Genomic DNA, 24,521 nt, shown 5'->3' with positions numbered 1-24,521 from the left:
CTCTCAACAAATGGTGCTGCAGCCTCTTGTGGCCTCCTCGTTATTGCTCATACCATCAATCCTTCTATGGCATAAAACTGAACCATCCAGTATCTGCTCCAGCTCCTAGGCTGTGGCTCTGCCTGATACCCACGGCTTATGACACAAACTCCACAGACATCATAATCTACAGCTAAAACACAGGTATAAGAGGCTTTCGACATTTCCAGACTGCCTCAGCACTCCTTCAAAAGCAGAATCAAATAAGAAAATGTTTATCCTGACCATCCAAACCATGCATACGAGGTTGACTGGAAAGATTTGGGAATAGCACTGAGATGAATGACTTGGAATTGCCACACCTGCTGGAGTTTATTCCACTCCAAAATATCTTTATTCCATCAGGAAGGGAACTGCCCTGGAAATAGGTGCTATTGCTGGGGCCATCTCTTAGGCAGGAAAAAAATTAGACACCAACAAAAGCCAGATTATAGCTCATTTTCTGTGACTTGATAAATTGAAGACAGACCATTATTTTCATAGACCATAACACCAAAAGCTACAAATGGCAGAGCCAGTATATCCTTTTGTTTCAAAATGTCAATTATAAAAAGCCTAGAGTTTTCCTATCATTACCAATTTTCTGGATTCTTGTATGTTTCACACAATGGAATTATTTTCTTTGTAGGCTTTAAAAAATAAGTCTTTAAAAATTGGTCTAATATTTTGTACCAAAGTCTGTCAATTAAGAAATAACCTCTTGTTTTAAAAACAAAAAAGAGTCATGGAAACAATTTCTAGAATCCATATGCTTTAAAACCTGCCATAAGATCATATTGTTTAGAATGAATGTGTGTGGTCCTCTTACCTGACCCTTTGGGTATTTTTTTTAAATTTTAAGAATCCCAGGACAAGCATGTGTAGTGATAAAAACAGCAAACACTACACGGATATTTCACCAAAGGTTGGTGAAACTCAGGATAGTTAAACTTTCATTTCCATCACTGGATAGCTTTCATTTCCATCACTGGCTCTACTTAATGTTAGTATTTCTTAAATCAGCACTTCTTAGGAAGTTCAGTGGAGCACTAGCAAATCTGCACCATGCAGCCGGAAGAAACTTGTCCACATAGCCACTTTCCAGTCTTTGCTAACACTATCAGCACAATGTCAGCTTATTCCCCACTTCCTGTTACTCTACTGTCTGTTATCATCATGTTGACACAGTGTACATTTCCCTTCATTATCACCTCTCTCCTTTCTCCTTACTTTTATCCTTAGGTAAGTAGGACTGAACTCAGGTGAAACCTGTTTTTTAGGTTATGAAATAAAGAAAGAGTAGAAATACTGAGAACGTGGGTAGTGAGAGAAGGAGGACTTAGAGACCTGTTTGTCTATATTAATTCTCCATCAGTCTAAGTAGATTAAATACTGTTCCAAATTGATTATAATCAGAGGTGTGTACTACCAAATGCTGAATTACTCTCTCTTCATCAATGAAAACTGCCTACATGTAGCTTTTTATCAGAGTTCTTTTTAGGTGTTTGAAGAACAAAATTTTAATCATCAGATTCTAAAAAGAAACAAAGTAGAAAGAACAGTCAGTCTCATTTGTGCAATCATGCATTTGTTCATTTCTTCCAATAAAATGTCCTGCTTACCTATTATATTGTCAAGCACAGTGCTGGGTACAGGAAACACAGAGATGAGGAAAATAAGTACCCCACTGCCTGTGGAGATGAGCATGTAGTGACTTAAATAGCCCCAGCAAGTCAGCAGATGCTGGAGTTGTGGTCCATCTGTTTTTGTTTCTCCCATTGACTTGCAATTGGGATACCAACAAGAAATCTGATATTACTCTCCATATGAAGGAGGATGCATCCAATTTCTTTTTTTTTTTTTTTTTTTTTTGAGACGGAGTCTCACTCTGTCACCCAGGCTGGAGTGCTGTGGCCGGATCTCAGCTCACTGCAAGCTCCGCCTCCCGGGTTCCCGCCATTCTCCTGCCTCAGCCTTCCCAGTAGCTGGGACTACAGGCGCCCGCCACCTCGCCCGGCTAGTTTTTTGTATTTTTTAGTAGAGACGGGGTTTCACCGTGTTAGCCAGGATGGTCTCGATCTCCTGACCTCGTGATCCACCCGTCTCGGCCTCCCAAAGTGCTGGGATTACAGGCTTGAGCCACCGCGCCCGGCCTGATGCATCCAATTTCTGTATGGTTTTATAGGAGCCTAGTTCAATAAAGCTGTAGTGAATGCTTAAAATGAAGCAGTGTGTATGGCTTAAACAATTTGGACTTTGGAGACATTAGGCTTCAAAACCAAACTTGAGTTTTAATCCCAGTTTTACAACTCACAAATTCCATGAAACTAAGTTTTCCTATCAGAAAAATGGGTTAATATTTATGAAATGATTTTTGTAAAACTGTGTCAAAGTATGTATTAGTATGTGTATTCTCCTTCTCTGAGCTTTTAATCAACACCTTGAGGACAGAGAATGCAAAATTATCTAAGACCAGGAATACAGGAAGGTAACACATGGCAAGAGGAACTTTGAATATCACTTTAAAATATTTTATACCCAAGAAAAGATCAATTCTTATAAAATTAAATAAAAAGTGTATATAGAGATGAATAAGAATATATATTTAGATAATACATTTTAGAGAAAAATGTATATCTCTAGGCATTGTTCATTGCCATTCTCATTGTATTAATTAAAATTCTAAATATTATTTGGAAGGGTTAATATTTCTGTATCAACCAGATTCTAAATTTTTTTAGTATTACATTGAATGTTTGATATGAATTTCCTTCTAGAGTTTAAAAATGAGCTAGCAAACTCAATTTGTAGTGTAGTAGCAATAGTACACTTATTAAATTATTATAATTACATATTACAATCCTTATAAGCTATTTGTTTCTTTAAAATTATGATATGAAAGTCTCCCATATGTATCATATGAGTGTCTGATATAAATGTGTGTGTTGGGGGGTATGTAAAATATACGACTTTTATTTGACTTATATTTTGGATTTTGTTCTTTTGTTTTTGCAATGACTGTCTTAATCTCACCATATATCATAATTGAAATTGGCTTGAAAATTTTCTTCAAAGTTATATATCTTCGTTTACTTTGCATGTGATCAAATGTGAATTAGGATGCTTAATGTATAGTATATCAGTTTCATACACCATGTTTCAAATTGTACATTCATATCCTTTGAAAAATGTTTAAGATTAAACACATTTTTAAAATCATCATCATTATTATTATAAGATAATCTTAAGGAATTATATGTCATGTCTAAAAACAGTAGAAAATTATACAGAAAGTCATCTACAGCAATAATGTACGCAGTACTTACTTACTGTATAAGTTTCCTATTGCTATTGTAACAAAATTACCAGAGACTCAGCAGCCTAAAACAACACAAAGTTATTGCCCTGCAGTTTTGGAGTCAAAAGCTGGAAATGGGTCTCACTTGGCTAAAATCAAATTAGCAGCAAGATTGAATTGCTTTTGGAGGCCTTACGGGGAAATCTGTGTTCTTACCTTTTTCAACTTTCAGAGGCTGCTTTCTGCATTCCTTGGCTCATGGCCCCTTCCATCTTCAAAGCCAGCAATAGCAAGTTGAGTCTTTCTCAGGTCGCACTACTGACTCTTCTGCCTCCCTCTTCCATATTTGAGACACAACCAGATAATCTAGGATAGCCTCCTTACTTTAAGGTCAGTTGATTAGCAGCCTTGATTCCATCTATTATCTTAATTCCTTTTTGACATTTAATATATTATATTCACAGGCTCTGTGATTAGAATGTTCACATCTTTGGGAAGCCCTTATTCTGCTTACCACAACTACTAACTGTTGAATTTTATGCCATCTATTCAAGGAAAACTAGTCTACTTTATATATTTTTCTTGTAATTTAAAAAATATTTGCATAATTAATTAATGTTTTTGTGCCTTAAATATATTTGTAGAATTTTGTTAAATTCTTATAGCAAGGATTTCAGTATTCCCACTTTTTATTTGTTGTTTTTGATTCATCTTATCAATCTACTCTCATCAACCTAGAATAGAGTTGCTGGATAAAATACAGGACATCCAGTTACATTTTAATTTCAGATAATTATATTTTAGGATGTCACAAATATTGTGTAGGACATATTTACACAAAATAATGATCCATTGTTTATCTGAAATTAAAATTTAACGTAACATCTGCATTTCTATTTAATAAGTCTAGCAACCCTAACCTAGGAAACTCTGAACATTGTTCTTCTGGAGAACTGAAAAAGAATTTGTGGGATCATCTGGTAAGACCTCTTATGGAGAACTGAGACCCAAATACAAATGTGGTTGATTTGGTTGGAAGGGTTTCAAACAGAAGCAGAAGGGTTTTCTTTCAGAATTTTAAATGACTCAAAATAAATATTTGGCTAACAGAAATCAGAAAGAAGCATGCTGCTATTGCATGAAATTAAGCCAAGCAAGCATCTATGTTTTCCTGACAGAAAGTATGCTTCTGGTAGAATAGCAGCAAGAAAGAGACCCCTTTGGTGTAATACCTGATTACATGGCACAGGTTTAAATTAGTGTAATATTCTAAGAAAGAGAGCATGGTAGGCAATTTGAGAAATAAGCCATGATTTAGGAATTCATAGTATGAGTGGATCAAATTGAAAAATACTGTGACTTGTATATATCTTACTTTATCTAAGATATGTTCCAAAATTATCTCAAAGTGAATTTCACAATGCAAAAACATATTTTTGATTGACTGACATCAAACAACTATGGTTATTTTCCTCCAGAAAATAAATTGTTTATGCTTTTTAATCAAATATTGCAAATATATGAATTCTTTTAAAAAACACACACATTTAAAGATTTCTTGACAGACTATGTTATTTGAGTGTGGAGAATAGAAAAAAAAGTCTTATAAACAAATCATGCTATAACATGTCTCTTTCTACTTAAAGTCATGTTACAGTCATAAAAATAATTTTACTTTAAATACAAAACAATTTGGTAATTGATATTAAATAATTGGGCTCAATTCTATTAAATCACATGAAAATATGAACCATTTTGTGTCTGTTTAGAGCCAGTTTTACACCAAAAGAATACAGTGCTATAGGTACTATAGTTAGTGCAGGTTTACATAACAAGAATATAAACTTAACATTTCCCAAGTGACCAAATGCATCAGCACAAAAGTGGGAAAAGCAGAGTTTAGAGAATGCCAAAGGGATTTAGGTTGGTCAGCATGGCAAATGAAGAACGGCCATCTCACGTTCATCACCATTACCAACAGACGAATAAAAAGAAGCAGGAGTCTTATTCAACACTCAAACCAATTCTGTGTGTTAAACATTATTTTTATCCTCATTTCACAGATACAAGCTGAGGCTTAGAGTGGGAATATATGGCACATCACTTAATACATGCCCAAACCACAATTTGTGTTAAGCATCCAGTCTCTATATGCATGCTTGTAAATACTATACCATGCTGCCCCCATGCAATTAAACTGAATGTGATTTAATTGCTCAAGTTGTTATGTTAAACAGTGTAAAGTTTATAACTATCACACATTGTGATCCGTTAGAATTGATCATATAAAATATTATGTGTGTTGTGAATATGGCCTTTATTTTTCAAAACAATGAAAACTTATTTCAACTTGCACTAATATCTTCAGAGAGCCCCTGGATAATGCCATAAGTTTTTGGGGAATTAAGATTCTGGAGAAAAGCAACTGGTTTTGAAGGTTTCAAGTCTAAGGCAAATAATTATTTTAGATAGATTGCCCTATAGGATTTTAAACGAAAGGAAGAGACCTCGTCACCTATATGGTTTCCATATTTGAATTAAGTCTTAAACTATCATAAATTTACTTTAAAGAAAATTACAGGTTCCCCCCCCCCCATTACAAAAGTACTTTAAAGCATTGGTTTTTTTCTTAGGTTCCATAGGAAGAGTCAAGAGAAAAAGACATACAAGGGAACTTAACTGGCTCTTGTCACCATCACTTTACAACTTGTCATGACAGCACTGCTTAGTAGACACAACGTCCTTCCCTCTTTTTTAGCCATTGAGGCAGAGCAATTTATGATACAATATTAACTGGCAGTATAAGGAAAATGTGGTAGAAGAGGATAAGGAACTCACTAATGTGAAGCGAAATAAAAAATCAGTTTCTAATCAGAGATGACTTTACACACTAACTTTTCTGGGGTCACATCAGTCTTCCAGCTTGTGGCTTATGTATTTCCATAAGAGGGAAAACATTTTGAATGACAAACAAGAAGTAATGATGAGTAGAATGTGCTACAGAAAAGTTAGGTAATGTTCAACTAGCAAAATCTGATATACTGAGAGGTGTGTACTGTGAGCTATACTTTTATTTTTGCAAACAGAGAGCAAGAAATTTATAAATTAATGTAAAGTACTAAGTACTGAGTGTCTTTTTCCCCTTTCTGCCTAAGATAGCTCATAAAACTTAAACATATGGTATCAATAGATATCCCATAGGGCTCTTTGGAAAAGTAATTCAGATTCTGGATCACACATTTGAATCATGCGATGTTGATGTGAATGTACTTGATTAAGGTTTATGAGACCAATAATCCACCTTGAGTACATTTATCTTCTAAAATGCTTCCTGCATTCATTTGCATCCCTCACTGAATATGCATAATAATCTTCATGTGCATTTGCTTAAAAATTAGGTCATGCCTCTGAGTAGTTGACCATTTCTTATGTAGCTGGTATTTTTTTTCTAAAATAAGAGCATCTTAGAATTAAACAGACCCTTAGAGACTACCTAGTCAAGTTCTCATCTTACTTGAGGTAAGAGGACAAAGATTCAGAGAAGATAACTTCCTTAATCAGGGCCACAGAGATGTTAATGAGACAAGAATCTCAATTTCTTGTCTGTCAGGCCAATCATTTCCTTTACTTTTAACTTTAACTCACTTTTTGGAACACATTAACTCAGAATTGGCTTAAAATGTTTGTCCTTTTTTCTTTGCTTTTTATCAATTTCAACAAAAACCTTGTACTTGAAAACTAGTTGCAAGGCACTTTGATTGCAGGGCTGGCAAGAAGTGAGATTTGGGAAGAATGCACAAGAATTATAATGATCTGTTCCTGAGGAATCACTGAATGGAAATACAACCATAGTTGCATAAATAACTGAAGAACAACACAGAACAAAAATCTGGAAATGTAAAACAATGGACATCCAGATAGAGCACATATGTGTTCAGAACTTGTATTAATGGTTAGGGAAGATTTCATGGATTAGTTGATTTCATAAGAAAATTGGTTTCACTGAAATGAAGAGTGGTATAACAAAATGAAAGTGGTATTAACAAAGACAAAGTTTGGAAAATTTATATTTGAGCTAATGATCAATAGGAATTAATTTTACTTTAAGAACCATTAATAGCACCATTGAGAGCACACATAGCAATTTTTACTGAGTAACTAATTTTATAATTATCCCTTTAAAAAAGTCTTTTCTACAGAATTCAAGCTCCATGATGGCAGGCCACTTCTGCCTCAAACAGTGCTGTTAGTATTCAGCAGAGTGATGGTGCTAAAACAATAATGGACTGATTGAGTAACTACAAAAGAAGTGGCAGTATATGGCCATATCACCCTGAACGTACCTGATCTCATCTAAAAGAAGTGGCAAACAAGAAGTATTGTGCAGTAACTTTATGGCAAAAATCTGGAAGTCACTTTCGAGTACGGTGATCAGTGTTTATGTAGCTGGCAAATTTTTTTCTGAAATAAGATCATCTTACAATTCAACAGGGTTCACCCTGTGAACTAGAGACTTGACCTTGGAAGTGAGAAGGAAAAAAATAGATCTAGGAGAAATTTCAAACAAACACTATAATTTGTTGACAGAGTCTAAACAGGGTAAAAAGAAGAGAAGTCGGTGTCAACTTCCAAGTCTGGATCTCTGAAAGACAGAGACAATGTTGATATGGAAAGGAGGAAATAAAATAGACACTGAGCATAACAGAAAAACATACAGTAGGTTTTAAGCCTAAGGCCTATGGACAAAGGGAGATTTGACCTTGGAAATGAGAAAGGAAAACATAGATCTAGGAGAAATTTCAAACAAACACTGTAATTTGTTGACAGAGTCTAAACAGGGGAAAAAAGAAGAGAAGTCTAAAAAGAAGTTTAACTTCTTTTCTCTAAACTTCTAAAAAGAAGTTTTTATTATTCTAAAAAGAAGTTTAAGAAAAGAAAATGGTTTAAATATAAATAATATTACCTGGTTTTTGGCACGATGGGAGACATTCAATGAATAGTGACCATTTTAAATATGACACATTTGGGGTTTTACATAGTTTAATTTCACAACTTGGGTTTTGGATTGCTTTCCGATCCCAGTTTTGGATTGTTTTAGTTCACATTTTTGAACATGTAAAAGGGCAGAGATTACGAAAGCAGTGAGGAAAGCATGAATGCAGCTTTTCTAGCAGGAGATATGTGAATGATGAGAACGTCAAGGGAATAGTGTCTGGGAGAAAGGCCAAAATCAGGGGCAACTTGAACAGAAGGAAGATGAGATAAAGAAGACAAAGAAACAAAAAGATTCAAAGCAATGTGGTTTCCCAGAGTGCAGGGGAGGGGAAGATACAAAATGAGGACATATCATTAGCAATCACCAATCTATGCCTGCGCTATACATACAAACTATATAAAATAATAAGACACGTGGAAATAAGTAATTTGAGGGCCTTCTTTGGAGACATGTACATTATAATCCTATGGTAGGGACTGCCTCTACTCATTGTCAGTCTTCTTGCCATCTTCTACACATATTCTTCTTTTGCATTTCGAATGTAATTATTTTGTGCTTGTTATTGTTGGTTTTTAACAATAAATAGGCAGTGTAACCAAGTGTTTGATAAATTGCTATTTGATTGGACATTTTAGCATGGGGAAAATGTTTTGTTGAAGAAAGGACAGCACTGCAGTGATAAGCTGCCTGCTGATGTAAACACTTTAAGGGTTTATGACAGGCTCACAATCTACCAATACTATTTTCAATTCAATTCAATTTGAGTAGATGAAGATTTTGGAGAAAACAGTTGCCAGGAGAAACATATGACATTTAATCTTATCTGAGAACATGAAATCTTCTACAGAAGCTATAAGTACATATGCGTGTGCAATTTGAGTCTTAGTATATATTCAAAATGGTTATAGAGGAAGCTGTATTCTATAGGATTTAAGCCAACAGACAAAGGAAAATATATTTCTTGGTATTTTTCCCAAGATACACTTGACTTAACAAATAACATAGAGAGTCTAAAATTCCAAGGTGAAAACATTCAACTGATTGTAATTTTTGAACTAATTTTATTTTCAAAATGGTAACCTTAATTCCTTTTTTAAAATTCCACAAAAACCTATAATTAGTGTGGATGCTATTTGATTGGTTTAAAACTAGTCCCTGTTAACAGGATTCAAAACACTGCCAAAATACAGAACCCTGCGGATTACCTTATGGACTCAATATATTACTTTTAAAAATGATTTTAAAGAAAAACAACAGAATAATTGAAAATACTAATTCTGATTTTATATGCAAGGCACTCAAAATTACACAAAACTGAGTTGTGGTAAAGAAAAAAATATTTAGTGAATTTGGTCATGACCATGACAAGTAGCAAAAATAAAGATTACTCTAAAATTTGCCCAAGCACATTGGAATATAAAATCCACTTAACTTTCAAATTTATATAATAAACTGGTGATTATATATTTAAATTTGATGCATCAATTTAAAAGTAAATTGGCTTTTATTTCTAAAGAGTGTGCCTTTTATTTCAACTATCAAAATTTGTTTCCACATTATTTAGCAGATTTGTTTACTCAAAATCATAATCTACCAGATATTCATGCTGTGTATCTTTACTTTTGCTTTTATCCACACAAATTGATGTTTATCCAATTTTCACTATTTTGAGCCCAAATATTCTTCTCCATGCTTGTCTAGATGCAGTCATTAGCCACTTAAAAAATGGATTGCTCTTTTAGTCCAGACTAGAGGGAAAGCTATGGCTCTTCCTTCAAGTCCAATTGGGTAGAACCTTTGTAGCAGTCCCAAAGGACGTTGCACATTACAAGCACAATTACATGCCATAAACTGCAAACATCTCATTTTCCATTGTCTTCTGTTCCTAATTCAACTTGAAATGAGTCCTCTTCTTTCCACTTCCACCGCCACATGTCAAGCCACCAATATTTCTTGCCTGGATTTCCTCAACAAACTTGTTGTTGTATTTTTTCTTATCCATATCCCCTGCAATTCTTCAGACTTTCCACTGGCAGACATTTCACAAAATATAATGGTACCGAGAACATATTCATGCTCAAAAAGATTAAATATACACAAATCCCTAGCAAATGAAGTATCAACTTGGCTTAAATCCCTTCATAAAATGACTCCCAATTATCTGACTATCCTTATTTTATAGTAATCACATAGTTTTTCACCCACACTGGAAAATACTTTTTCAGTGGAAAAAGTATGCTATTAACAAGGAAAAAACGAATACGCGGCCTCCCAGTTCTCCCTGTGGCTATCCTAAATTTAAAACAGATTTTTGGTCACAGGTTTTACAAACAATACCCGACTTTCCCTTTTCTGAAAGTGTAAACCCACTGTTCCTATTGTCTAGAAGGCTGTTTGCATCTGTTTCTTTCTCTCTTTCAGGCCTTTTTAAATTCCCACTTCCTTCATGGAGACTGTCTTCGTCCGTTCACCATCCTTGGTCCCAAGACCTCATACTGTGAACTTCACCTCCATTATCTTACTCTGCCTTGACCAGTCACCTCTGCGCTTAGTATTATCGCCCTGACTTGACCCTTAAAAATCTGATGACTTCTTACTCATTTTTGCATTTTTCTGAATACCACACAAAGGTTTTTGCATAAAGCAAACATTTAATAAATATTTTTGATGAAATGCTATCACCAGCTATAAGCTAACACTTAAATTTTGGCCATTGAAAAGTATTTATTTAGCAATTATATTAAACCTAAAGAAGAGGACATTCAAAAATGATTTGTGTCAACCAAAGATTTTGAGTCATTTTGCAAATTCAAAATCATTAATCCATTTCTGCATCTAAAAGATTTTTCTTTAAAAATTTATTATATATCAAAAGCCCCTAATATGAAAACATACCTTTATGTTGCCTTGGAAAAGTTTTTCTTGAGACTTTCACTTAAATTATTCTGTATGCAATGATTTATACTTGAATAATCTCCCATCTCCTGATCCCATTCTATAGAATTAATGAGTTTGAATGTTTTTTGTTTTGTTTTGTTTTTCCTGTTGTGTAAAGAATGCACTCATATCTCTTGAGTTACCAATTTTAGATTGTATCTATTGGCTACTCACAGAAAAAGACAAGTGATTTAGTGTTTGCACAAGTCCCCTCTCTATTGTCGCATTTCACAGACCTCTCAATTTTTTTTTTTTTTTTAAACAGAGTCTCACTCTATCACCCAGGCTGGAGTGCAGTGGGCACAATCTCAGTTCACTGCAGCCTCTGTCTCCCGGGTTCAAGTGATTCTCCTGCCTCAGGCTTCAGAGTAGGTGCGATTACAGGCACCTGCCACCATGCCTGGCTAATTTTTGTATTTTTAGTAGAGATAGGGTATCGCCAGGTTGGCCAGGCTGGTCTAGAACTCCTGGCCTCAGGGATCTGCCTGCCTCAGCCTCCCAAAGTGCTAGGATTACAGGTATGAGCCACCATGCCTGGCCAGACCCCTCAATTTTTTAAAGTTATATTACTATTTTTAATTTACAGAGTTTGTGTAATATTTACAATACTCACATTAGATAATATTTGTTTGTATATTTGTTTGTATATTTACATTACTTTGTATAATATTTGTATAATATTTACATTACTCACATTAGTAGATAAATTACTACTTCTTTATTTTGTTTCTAGATTCCTTCTAACAATACAATACCAATTCAAAAAGCAATTACTATATTATGGCTACTAAATATTATTCTGTTCAGATTCATTTAAGTAGCATAACTGGACTTTCAGAAAAGGAGTAAGCATAATTTTTAAAATCCTGGCTTTTAAAGGATTATGGATACATATGAATATATAGAGGATATATTCACCACCAGGGTCTTATCCTTTCTCAAGTTAAAAAAAAAAAAAATCCTTCTAAATCATATGTGATTGCCACTGCCTTACCGTCTCATATCTGACATGCCCTTTTTTGTTTTGTTGTGTTAAACCTAGGATAATTCATAGGTAGATATGTAGGCACCAGATTTTCTGGGCCATTTACATTTTTAGACTAACACTGATTGATAGTTTGGTTGGCTATACAATTTTAAGCTTAAAACACTCTTCCCTCAAGAAAGACTTTGCTCAATTCTGTTTAGACTTCAAGGAGGCACATGAGATATGATGTTCATTCTTTGTAGGTCTCTTTTCTTCCCTTCTAAAAGTTCCTGGAATTTTCTGTCAATTAGTGAAAATTTACTAAGATGCTTGACCCTTTCCATTTTTTCAATTTTTTTTTTTTTTTTTTTTTTTGAGACGGAGTCTCGCTCTGCTGCCCAGGCTGGAGTGCAGTGGCCAGATCTCAGCTCACTGCAAGCTCCGCCTCCCGGGTTCACGCCATTCTCCTGCCTCAGTCTCCCGAGGAGTAGCTGGGACTACAGGCGTCCGCCACCTCGCCCGGCTAGTTTTCTGTATTTTTTAGTAGAGAGCCGGGTTTCACTGTGTCGGCCAGGATGGTCTCGATCTCCTGACCTCGTGATCCGCCCGTCGGCCTCCCAAAGTGCTGGGATTACAGGCTTGAGCCACCGGCGCCTGGCGTTTTCTGTATTTTTTAGTAGAGGCGAGGTTTCACGTTAATGCGGTAGGATAGTCTTGATCCTGACCTGCGTGATCAGCGCCGATCTCGGCCTCCCAAAGTGCTGGGATTACAGGCTTGAGCCACCGCGCCCGGCCCCATTTTTTCAATTTTAAGAATTTTCTTTCTTCGGTTGTGAAACCTTCCTTCTGTCTTGTTTTTGTATTTAGATTACATCCATTCTTTGTCTCTGCTTCCTCTTCTAGGATTTTTATTAGATATATATTGGGATCTTGCATTTATGCTCAACATGTCTTCACTTTTCCTCATGTTTTCCTTTTTTTTCACTTTTCTTTCTGGTTCTGACTTTTGTTTTGCCCTCTAGATCTCTGCTCTGGTTCTATGTTTCAGCACATCTGTTCAGCTCTTTATTTTCACATTCATAATTTTAATTTCCAGGATAATATTCTTATTCCCTGACTGATACTTTCCATGGCCACTTGCATGTGTGTGTATGGGTATGTGTTCCATATTTTCTTGATTCACTCTTAAAATGCTAGTTAAAACTGTGTTTTTTAAAAAACATTTTCTTATATTTCCTGAATTACCTGTGGGATTTTTTTTTTCAGTCAGTTAATGTTGTTTTATTTGTTTCTTTTTTAGTCTTTTAAAATTCTGCTCTGGGTTTTCTGCAGTCATCCTGCCATCCTTAGCTGTTGATGTAGAATTATAATAGGAGGACCAGGCTGCATGACAAAGATTACTGGTGGGGCCTGTTTTCTTTGTTTGAGAGGGCTGACTATGAACTTGTGAGTTTAGTGATTGTTTTACCTGGCTCACTCCTCTTAAAGATGCATGGATATTGGCAAACGAGCAGCCTGGAACTTACTGCAGGCGAAACCTGTTCTAAGAATTGAGAAACTTATATTTTTATCCTAGGTAGGACTGTATTTCCTGTTCCCCCGGTCATATCTGAAACAAAATCACTTCCAATTCGGCCCTTTCTCTTTCAGCGCCTTCTATGTACAGAAGTCCTCTGTCCTCACATAATTCCCATTCTTTAGAGTTCTTTAACTTGCACTCTTGCTACATTAAGGTTGGAACAGAAAGGGGAAGTAAGGAGGAGCCCAACTGGTCCAGATCTCCTGAAATGCAGTTCTTTAAATATTTCCCTGATGGTCACTCTGATGTCTGGTGCAGGCCTTTATGTTGACTTTAGGTTTGGAAATTATTTGGGACTTTTATAGTAAGAACCACTTATGCATCTTGGGTTGTGCTTCCCTTCTTTGAATTTCTCCATAAATCAGACCCAACTGGCTTGTATTTTTCAAGACTTTCTCATTTTTACCAAATGTTGGTTCTAACAATATAATGGCTTCCTCTCATTCTCTCTCCTTCTCTTTCTCCCTTCCTCTTAGTCTTCTTTCTTTTTTTAAATCTCATTATTTTTGTCATTTGTTACCTTAGATGGAGGACATACAAGTGTCTTTGTGCCAGCCATTATCTTGAACCAGAAACCAGATTAAATTTCTTTTTATATATTTCTTTTAATTATTCAAATAAATCTGTTTCAAATTTATTTTAGATAGCCCAGAATATATATTAATATTTGGTTAAATATTTTTTCTACACTTTAAGGTAGGTGGTACTAACCCATATGATACCACATTTAGATTTTTCTTTTACATTTCCCAACATAAATATATATATATATATATATATATATATATATATATATATATATGTGGTTACAGCCAAAAGGAACTGTTTGCTTGCAATCTGTTCTTCCTGGCACCCTGTATGTTCCATGAGATACAAGCATCTACTGAAGCATAAAAAATGTCCTACAAAATCATAATAAGTAAATCAGTCACTACATTCTGCATTATCAACAGTCCTGGGTGTCATTAAGATTCTGTCTGTATAGAAAAGGTTAGGTTTGTGTACATGATATTCTCCTAAAGCATTTTAACATAAAGTCATGGTCACTATGACTCTGAAAATATTTACATTTCAGTCTTAATCAAATCTAGTACCTCAGGATTTTTCAATCATATTCAGAAAGTTGAACCATTTCGATGTGTTAGCTCTAGCTGTAAGTTCCCAGGCTGTGTATCTAATGGTCTAGTTGCATAAACTGTTGTAACTGGGCGGAGAATTCAAACTCTTTGTGAACTCAATTTCAATTGAAAACTGAGTGTAAAAATACCACAATGCCACTAATAATAAGCACTTAAATTAAGTAATCTTCGGCCCCACAGCTTCCTCAGAACCCCCAAAAGTAGGAGGTGTAATCTAAAAAGATTCATTGAGCAAATATTTCTTTGTGCTATGAAGTAAGATGGCTTCCCTCAAAAGAATTCCTCTAAATGTTAAAGTTGGTAATTTTCTGCAGGAATAATATGTAGCACAATCAGAAAAAAAAAATGAAAACAAAAACTTATATAAGGCAGCATTCCCTAGGAGAGCTACTCGGCAGTCCTGCCTGCATGTGCTCTACATGAGAATTCCATGTTTCCTCTGAATCTTCACAAGCATATCATTTAAACTAAGAGCATAAATGAGGCCACATACACGCTTTCTTTTCCAATTTTTTGAAAATTTACTTCCCCCTTCCAGAGCAGATTGCAACAGTCTCATATAATCGATCTTGTCCACAAAAAAATTGACCACAATACATTAAATAGTTCCGTAATGTGGCACAGCTCAAAAGGATCTGCTTCAAATGACTGTGAACTGACAAGGAAATAAAATGGTATATAGTTGGCTGGGTGCAGTGGCTCATGCTTGTAATCCCAGCACTTTGGGAGGCCAAGGCGGGTGGATCACTTAAGGTCAGGAGTTCGAGACCAGCCTGGCCAACATGGTGAAACCCCGTCTCTACTAAAAATACAAAATACAAAATTAGCTGGGTGTGGTGGTGCATACTTGTAATCCTAGCTACTTGAGAGGCTGAGGCAAGAGAATCGCTTGAACCTAGGAGGCAGAGTTTGCAGTGAGCCAAGATGGCGCCACTGTACTCCAGCCTGGGCAACAGAGTGAGACTTCATCTCAAAAAAAAAAAGGCAGGGGGGAAAGAAAATGGTATATAGTTTACCAACGGGTAGCCTAAGATAGTTATATGCAATATTTAATTATTGCAAACATGCAATGTGGATACTGATAATCATTTCTACTGCCCTCCTTTAAGGAAATGGAGAAATGTCAGGAGACAAGGTACGGCTGAAAATTTTCCTCTGGTTTGATCTATTCTGCAAATCTCTTCCATCGTTGTCCAGGTTATTGACACTCTTTCCGCAGGATTTTCAGGCTGTTCTTTTCTCATCTGGACTATTCCTTAGAGCAGGAATTTTATTACTGATCTCCAAACTACCTCTCAAAACTTTTATTAGAGTTATTCACATTTCAAATTATAATACAAAGATTTCAGCAACTGCTTTCTGATGATATTTATTTTTTCTTCCAGTATCGTCGTCTAAATATTTGAAGGCAGGTACACAATGCCTCAGGAACAACTCTGTCCTGTCTCCAAATGCTCCAGATTCTTCTCTCCCTCACAGCCCTCTTTAACTGCTGTAATCTGTAAGATCTACTCTTCGGGCAAGGCTCTATGTTTAAGAAAACACTTTCAGGCTGGGTGCACTGGCTCATGCGTGTAATCCTAGCATTTTGGGAGGCTGAGATGGGTGGATCATGAGGTCAAGAGATCGAGATCATCCTGGCCAACATGGTGAAACGCCATCTCTACTAAAAATACAAACATTAGCTGGGAGTGGTGGTGTGTGCCTATAGTCCCAGTTACTTGGGAGGCTGAGGCAGGAGAATCACTTGAACCTGGGAGGCAGAGGTTGCAGTGAGCCAAGATAGTGCCACTATACTCCAGCCTGGCGACAGAGCAAGACTCCATCTCAAAAAAAAAAAAAAAAGAAAAAAGAAAAAAAAAGAAAAAGAAGTAAGAAAACACTTTCAGTTCAGCTGGCAGTCTGCTCAGCTATGATCTACCTGGCAGAAGAAATTGAGACAATTACTTGGATAAATCAAATCACATCCTCCTACTCTATTCATTTGAATATATTCAGTCATTAAACAAATAGTTTTTAAAGACCCTATTACAGACTCAATATTATGCTGAGTGCATGGGTAACAGCCTAATGATAATGATAGCCAACATTTATTCACTGCCTATTATGTGCATGAAACACTTTTCATGACTCCTGTCATGTAACTTTCAGCAAAACAAATATGAGGTATCTATTAGTACAAAAAACACACCATACAGAGACAAAAGAAGTTGTGTGTGTGTATGTATGTTTCTTTTAAATAATCGACCTTCTTCCTGCTTTTCCCCAGAATATATGAACTCAAGTTTTCTCTAGCTCGAGAACAGGGCTGGGTGCGATGGCAGGGGGTTGCTTTACATTGCTTTGTATTGGAATTTGTATTGTCCGGGGGGAACTCATTACCACCTATAGATACATAGGCACTTGCCCATGTGTTCTCAGCGATTTAGCAGACACAGGATTTGAACCCAAGATTTCATGTTCAGGAGCTTATGCTCTTTCCTACTCCACTGGCCCACCTGTGTAGCCCTACACTCTTCTGCCCCTAAAGTAGATAAATACAGAAAAAGAACAAGAGGGGTGATATGGCAAAAGTATCTCAATAGTTGCATCAGTTCTCCTTTGCTTTGTGAATTATGGATGAAACAAAGGACAACTATAATAATTCTTTCTTGTTCTTCTCTTTAAACATGTAGTAGCCCTATATGAGAATAAGTGACAATGACAAATTTTTAGGAAAAAATATACATGACCCATCATTAAATGGGAAATCTTTTTTTTCAGAAAAAAAAATTGTTATAATGGAGATTACAATAAGATGCATACAGAAGATTCCCATTGTGCTGTAGTCTAACTTAAATCACAAATATGCCTTTATATTATTATATCATTAATATTAACTCATTGAATAGGCATTTATTGAGAATGGACTATAAGAAGAGCTGTATGTTAAGAGACATATTCATTCAGACATTGCTTATTGGCCACAGATTGAGAACGATGACTTTTAAAAGTGAGAAGAGGAAATAAAGGCGCAGGAGTGAGTAGAGGGTGGAGTCTAAGGTGACACCCAGGTTTCTGACTTAAGTTGCTATGCATCCTGAGGCCACTGGAAGAAAAGCTGGTTTGAGATTTATTGGAGGTTTCTTCTTTTCTTTTCTTTTCTTGCCTTTTTGAGTTTTATTTTCTGTTCCACTTTGAGGGTGTTTTGTTTTGTTTCCATCGAATGCTCTAGATGACGCACAGTGCTCACTGGAGGTTGACAGTGTCGTAACCCTTGTCTGATTGTCTCGATTTTATGAGCCCAATTAAGGATGATAAAATATGTGTTTTAGAGATTTCTGCCATCCTTACAGCCCCTTACCATCCCTAAGGATACTTCTCCTGACTGTTAAGTCAATTACATTTTAATTTTTTTCTCTTTTCAGTACAATTATATGAGTTTGTGTTATTGTATGGCTATGCCTCAGTGGTCTACCCTTCCTTCACACCACTTTCCTATAGGGAAACAAAAGGTGCCTTTATACCATAATTTAGTTGAATTCAGCAGTACTTACAAATGATGTTATTAAAATCTATTGGGAAAAATGATTCATCTTGATTTCAAAAACAGAGGACAAAGGAATGTGGGGAAGTTAAATGATATATCATTGAATAAAGATACTTCAGAAAGCTGTCTGTTTTCATAATTGCTACAAGTGTCCCTTTATAACTTGATTTTACCCAAACGTTTCCCAAAACATCTGTCTAAACTTTTCAACTAAGTTGTTATTCCTGCTTCTTGTAATTTCAGAGAGACCAGTATGGTTCGATGCATTCTCTGACGTTATTCTGAGAAGAAACAATTAAATGCATACTGGAAGACATTTTGCTCTTCCGTAAGTTGTAAATTCGGTGTCACCAATGCAGTCACAGAATGCACAGTTCTATTGTTTGCTTTCTCATCACAGATCTGACCCCTCACCATCTTCTCCTGCCCTTGAGCCTGATCCTTTTCTGACTTTGAGCCTGGCACCTTGCTGGTGCTGGCAGGCATCAGGAGCTAGGAGCCAGACTGAGCCTTGCAAAGGAGGCTCAGAGAAGCCGACTGACATGGGCTCAATAATTAGCTCAATGACGGACACAATGCTCAATAAGGAGCTGCTGGGTTAATGGATGTGTGCGCTGGCTAGCTGTAGTAAACACTTCAAGCTGACAACATGGGGCTGACTGTCTGAACAATACAAATGAAAATGGAGGACTGACCAGCTCTTTGGCCCTCCAAGGTCAATACAACATATTTAAAGCCTTCTTGTAGAGACATACAAGTTTTGTTCATTTTTAATATTCATGTCAATAATTTACTCAATGTGAAAACGTAAACATTCTCAAGCATTTTTTTGTTTTTTGGTAGAGACCAGGTCTCACTCTGCTGCCCAGCCTGTAGTGCAGTGGCATGATCCTAGCTCACTATAGCCTTGAACTCCTGGGCTCAAGCCATCCCTGCTGCCTTAGCCTCCTGAATAGCTAGGAAATGCAGGTGCACGACACCATACCTGGCTAATTTTTTATTTTTATTATTGTAGAGATAGGGTCTTGCTATGTTGTCTAGACTTGTCAATAATTTTATGTATTGTCTTGAATAATAAAAGAAACTTGGACAGAGAATAGCAGGTAGCAAATTTTCAGATGTAGATTTAGGGTAACACATAATTTTATGAAGTACTTCAGTACCAAAATCTTAGTTATTTATAACGTGATAGCCGTTGATGTAGAGCTAATCTGAATTCGTCATTTCCATGACTAAATAATTTGTGGACTCTAAAATATTCTCAAAATTCCTAGAGTTAGCATTTCTTAATTGATTTCTTTAGTCTTTTTTACATTCAACTATATTATACATACAAAACGAATACATTAACATATTTTATAATGTGTCTTTCCGAGTGCTTCTTAGATTTAGTTTGATTTAAGAAAGCTAAGAAAGAAAAAGGAATTTTGCTAGCCACACTCAATCATGTCTGCATAGGCATAGCTATATAGATAGCCATAAAATTACACATAACCCCCAGGTTTTCAAGTGAATGAACAACTCCCACAGTCTCAGCAACACAGGGCAACCTCCACCCTCTGGCATATTCATGTGTCCCTTTCACTGTGAATTTCTTATCATCTTCATCACTGCTCCTCAGGGGGCATCTACAACTCTGCAGTGTTACTGTTCTGAGAGAAAATGGTTATTTTTTATATTTTTCCTTCAAAAAACGTATTTAATAGAATCAGAAGTTTATTCTCTTCAGCAGCAAGTTTGCTGAAGTACATTATTTGTCCAAAAATAGTTGAAGGCCACATTGATTGAGGAAGGGATGAATACTCATACTAATGAGCTTTCTGTCCCGTTGTTGTGGAAATTTTCTGTGAATTTGCTGGGATTTTCTGCTGGGTCATGCAGAACCTCCTTGGAATGCTGTAGCCTGGGGAATGTAATTACCCCAAGATGTTTCATTTTTCTCACAATCTCTGGTGGCACAGGATGGAACAATCAAGTCCTCACTCTGAAAGAACTCTCTCACACGCCCGTCAGGGCAGAAGGGCTGTCATTACAGAAAGACAGCATTCTCCTGTGTTTCAAGCTGGTTTACCTCCATCCCACTACCGAAACCGTGGAATTCAGAGTTCACCTGAGTTCTCTGCTTTTCTGTACATAGAACTACAACATCCAACTCAGCAAACACTCCCTTCCTATACAGATATTCTTTACCAGCAGTATTTTATGTGGAAAGCATTAACAAGAGATTAGTGACAAAAGAAATTACGTTGGGGGAGTCCATTGATCTTTGCCTTCTAAAATGTATAAGCTGCTTTATATAATTGTCCATGGTTGCTTTTTTTACCCTCATCATCAACTTCCACATATGAAAAAGCAACAAGAATGGGGACTGAGAAGAAATAGTAAGATGGTTCAAACTGAACAAAGCCATTCAGTGCTTGCATGTGTGTGTGATTATTTCACTATAAACTCTGCTTCCATGGCTAAAATCATCATAATTACCAAGCAATGGCTTTATCCCAGAGTTACATTAGAACAGAAAAGAAGGCATTTGTCATGCAGTGGCATATCTCAGGGACAGCTCACCCCTGCGAACCATGTCTGCCCTTTCTTCCTCCCTCTTTTAATTAACATTTGGAAAAGAACAGTGATGTTAGCAGATAGCAGAGCTGGGAAGGGAGACTCAGAAAGTGATGTGAGCCCTGTCAATCTTCAACCTTGCCAAGGAGGACACATTAAAGTATTTTTCATGGAAAATCAGGCTTTGTCAACACAAATTCAAAGCAATGTGACCTTGATGGATGGATATATATATATACACATACACACACACACTAAGAATAGCACAGACTGAAGCATCTTGAGAGAATATAAGTGAACCAAATAAAAGGAGGAAAAGCATCCTAAAAGAAGATGTTCAATCCAGGAAAAAGTTGTCAAGTGCATTTTCTGCCACTTACCTTTTCTGCTGACTGGGCTGTACCAAAAAAGATGGGGATGAAAGCTAACCAAATGATACAGGTGGTATACATGGTAAATCCAATAGGTTTGGCTTCGTTGAAAGTCTCTGGGACACCTCTCGTTTTAATGGCATAAACAGTACAAGTGACCATCAAGAGGATACTGTATCCAAGTGAACAAATGAGTGAGAGATCAGAAATGTCACACTTGAGCACTCCCCTGGCCTTCTCTGGATCTAGTGTCCGCTGCTCTCCATAGTCAATGATGATGTGGGGGGGATCCACAACAAACCAGACAAACACTCCAAGGAGCTGGACGGAGATGAGGCTGAAGGTGATCACCAGCTGAGATGCTGGACTAATAAACTTGGGCGCTGTGACAGATTTCTTCCCCTGCTCAAATATTCGATGGATACGGTTTGTTTTGGTCAGAAGGGCTGCATAGCTGAAACACATGCCAAGTCCTAGGAAGATTCGTCGGAAGGAGCATATGATTGTATCTGGTGCTGCAATCATTAAAAAGGTGATTGAATAACAGAGAAAAATCCCTGTTAGGAGCACGTAACTAAGTTCGCGTCCTGAAGCCCTCACGATAGGCGTGTCATTATAGCGGACAAAGGTCACGATCACAAAGGTGGTGGCGATGATTCCCAATATTGCAACAAACACAGGCACCACAGCCCAGGGAGAATGCCACTCCAATTTGATGATGGGGATAAGCTGGCAGCCTGTGCGGTTGATGTTGGGTCTCTGATCCAGAGGGCAAAGTTCACAGGACAGCTCATCCACCTGGTAGTTGTAACCTTCACAGCGTTCACAGTGCCAGCAGCAAGGGACCCCTTTCACCGTTTTCTTCCTCTCCCCCGGCTTACACGGCAGGCTGCAGACAGACGCCGGGTGAGTATGTTCTCTATGAGCCCACTGCATGTGTTCCACCTGTGGGTATAAAAAATTAATGAGCCTTCCATTTTTCCCCCATTTATAATATCCTAATCCTAGCCACGGGTTTGTAATAAATCACAGAATGCTGACAGTACAAATACAGTTTACCATAATAAGAGCCTAGGTTTTTCCCCTGATATTGACTTTATGAAAGTGTTAAGTGACTGGATCCAACATATCATTCACCTCATCAACTTGATGAGCGTCATTAGTTTCCATTTACCTCCTCAATGCTGACCAATGTGACATCTGGAGAAAGATGTATTGGTCGAAACAGTTTTAACACTAAAAAAATAAAATACAAAAATAAATAAGCCCTGTAGAAAGATGCTTTAGAGTTAATCACAAATATAAATGGCAGAATCCCTGAAACACTGGGTTAGGATATAAACATATATAAAAGATGATCCATGTCTTTCTACCATACTTAGAGAAATTCAAATCACACTGCATCAATTTTGAAAGGAAATGGCAAAATGAGTTACTTTAATCTCTGACTTTCCTCATGTGTTCATGCAGATAACTATATGAATGTGTTGTGCCCCTGTTTAGGCTTGAAATATCCTTTTTTTCTTAGTCTTCCATTTCCATGTTGTGCAAAACACCATACTGAATGAGATAAGTTGATGGCAATGTTTTTTTACCGAACGAAAGTGGCCTTATGGTGATTTAAAGCAGGGAAATTAGTACAAATGAGATTTTCCTTACTTTGCTCAGTATCTGCCTCAGGGCCTTAAAATCCAACCTTATGCTTTCAGGTTAAATCATAGAATAATTCTATTGAAATACAAGCAGTTCATGAAAGAGATAGTGCCAATCATTGATCTCTTACCTTGAATTTGTTTTTCTTATTAGACATACAGTAATTTTAGCAGAATGCTAATAGGACAAAACTGAAAATTATGGATGACAGGAGACCACTTACTATGAAAAGCAGCTACTATAAAAGGTAAGTTCTATGAAATGAGTAATTTTTTCACTGGTGTGAACAAACAGTGACTGGCATACAATTTGCCCTCAATACATATTTGTTGAATTCATGAGGGAGAAAGGATAGGAAAGGCACCACAGCAGAGCCCTGAGGAATAAGGATACGGCTTAGAAGTACTGGGATTTGGAAATAGAGGGTGCTGAAGAGGCACAGAAAAGGGAGATGAAGGAATGTTTCAGAAAAAAAGAACAACTTATTTTCATAAGTTCACCTTTACTGATAATCCAAAATAATTACTATACTCTGTGGCAGTCTACTCCACCATGGCCCCCACTAAGCTCACCTCTGAAAATTCCTGTGCTCCTGTGGCCCCCTCCCACTTTAAATAGGGCTAGTCTGTGTAAACAATAGTATATTCCAGAACTGATGGTATGTCTCTTCTGAGGCCAGGTCATAAAAGGCATTTTGGTTTCAGCCTTGCCTCTGCTGGATAATTCACTTGAGCGGAAGCACTCCAGTGTCACTGATGCAGGACAGACGAGCCCCAAAGTGGGACCAAGCCTGCCAGAATTCTTGGCTTCACCCAGGAAAGAATTCAAGGGCAAGCTGCTGGCGGTTAGAAGAAAACAGCTTTACTCAAGCAGCAGTGTTCCAGTTCCAGGCAGTGTTACAGCTCCATGACCGTTCCTGCAGAGTTACCCTACAGGCAGAGAGCAACAGCTCAGGGCAGTTCTGCAGATTATGCAATTCTGGGGATTATGCAGAAATTTCTAGGAAAAGGGTAATAACTACTGGGTTGCAGGTCATTGCCATAGAAAGAGGCTGTAACTGCCATGGCAATGGTGGACATGTCTTATGGGAAGCTGCTTCTGTCCTGTCCCTGTTTTAACCAGCCCTCAGATTGGTTTGGTGTCCAAGTTCCACCTCCAGAGCCAACTCCCTCCAATACTCATCATCAATACTCTTAGCAGCCCTGTGGAAAGAATGGAGGCCTCCTGCCCACAGCAAGCACCAACTTCCCATGCGTGTGAAGGAGATGCCCAGAAAGTCATCGTCTGGCTCCAGTCAAGCCTTCAGGTGACATCTGAATGGCATTTTGAATACAACCTCATGAGAAACCCTGAGCCAGGAAAACCCAGCTAAGCTGTTCCTGAATTTCTGATCTACAGAAATATTGTGAGATGAGGTTTATTGTAGTAAACTGCTACATTTTGGAGTTATTTGTTCTGCAACAATAGAAAATGAA

At 37.0% G+C, this 24,521-nt stretch overlaps 1 protein-coding gene across 10 annotated transcripts in view; it reads right to left on the bottom strand.

The window, feature by feature from the left end:
- The window catches only part of GRM8 (glutamate metabotropic receptor 8), an 824,703-nt gene that overhangs the window by 78,372 nt on the left and 721,810 nt on the right, over nucleotides 1–24,521 (bottom strand). For 9 of the 10 annotated variants that reach the window (XM_017956170.2, XM_017956173.2, XM_031664855.1 and 6 more), the window contains one exon: nucleotides 21,403–22,338. In XM_017956170.2, the coding sequence (XP_017811659.1) occupies nucleotides 21,403–22,338 (936 nt within the window). Of the gene's footprint in view, nucleotides 1–19,489; nucleotides 22,339–24,521 lie in introns of those variants that run through there. The other variant, XM_031664854.1, reaches the window with a different exon arrangement.

The sequence above is a fragment of the Papio anubis genome, chromosome 4 (assembly GCF_008728515.1).
Source record: "Papio anubis isolate 15944 chromosome 4, Panubis1.0, whole genome shotgun sequence".
NCBI classification, from domain to species: domain Eukaryota; kingdom Metazoa; phylum Chordata; class Mammalia; order Primates; family Cercopithecidae; genus Papio; species Papio anubis.
This window is presented reverse-complemented; position numbering and strand designations above follow the sequence as displayed.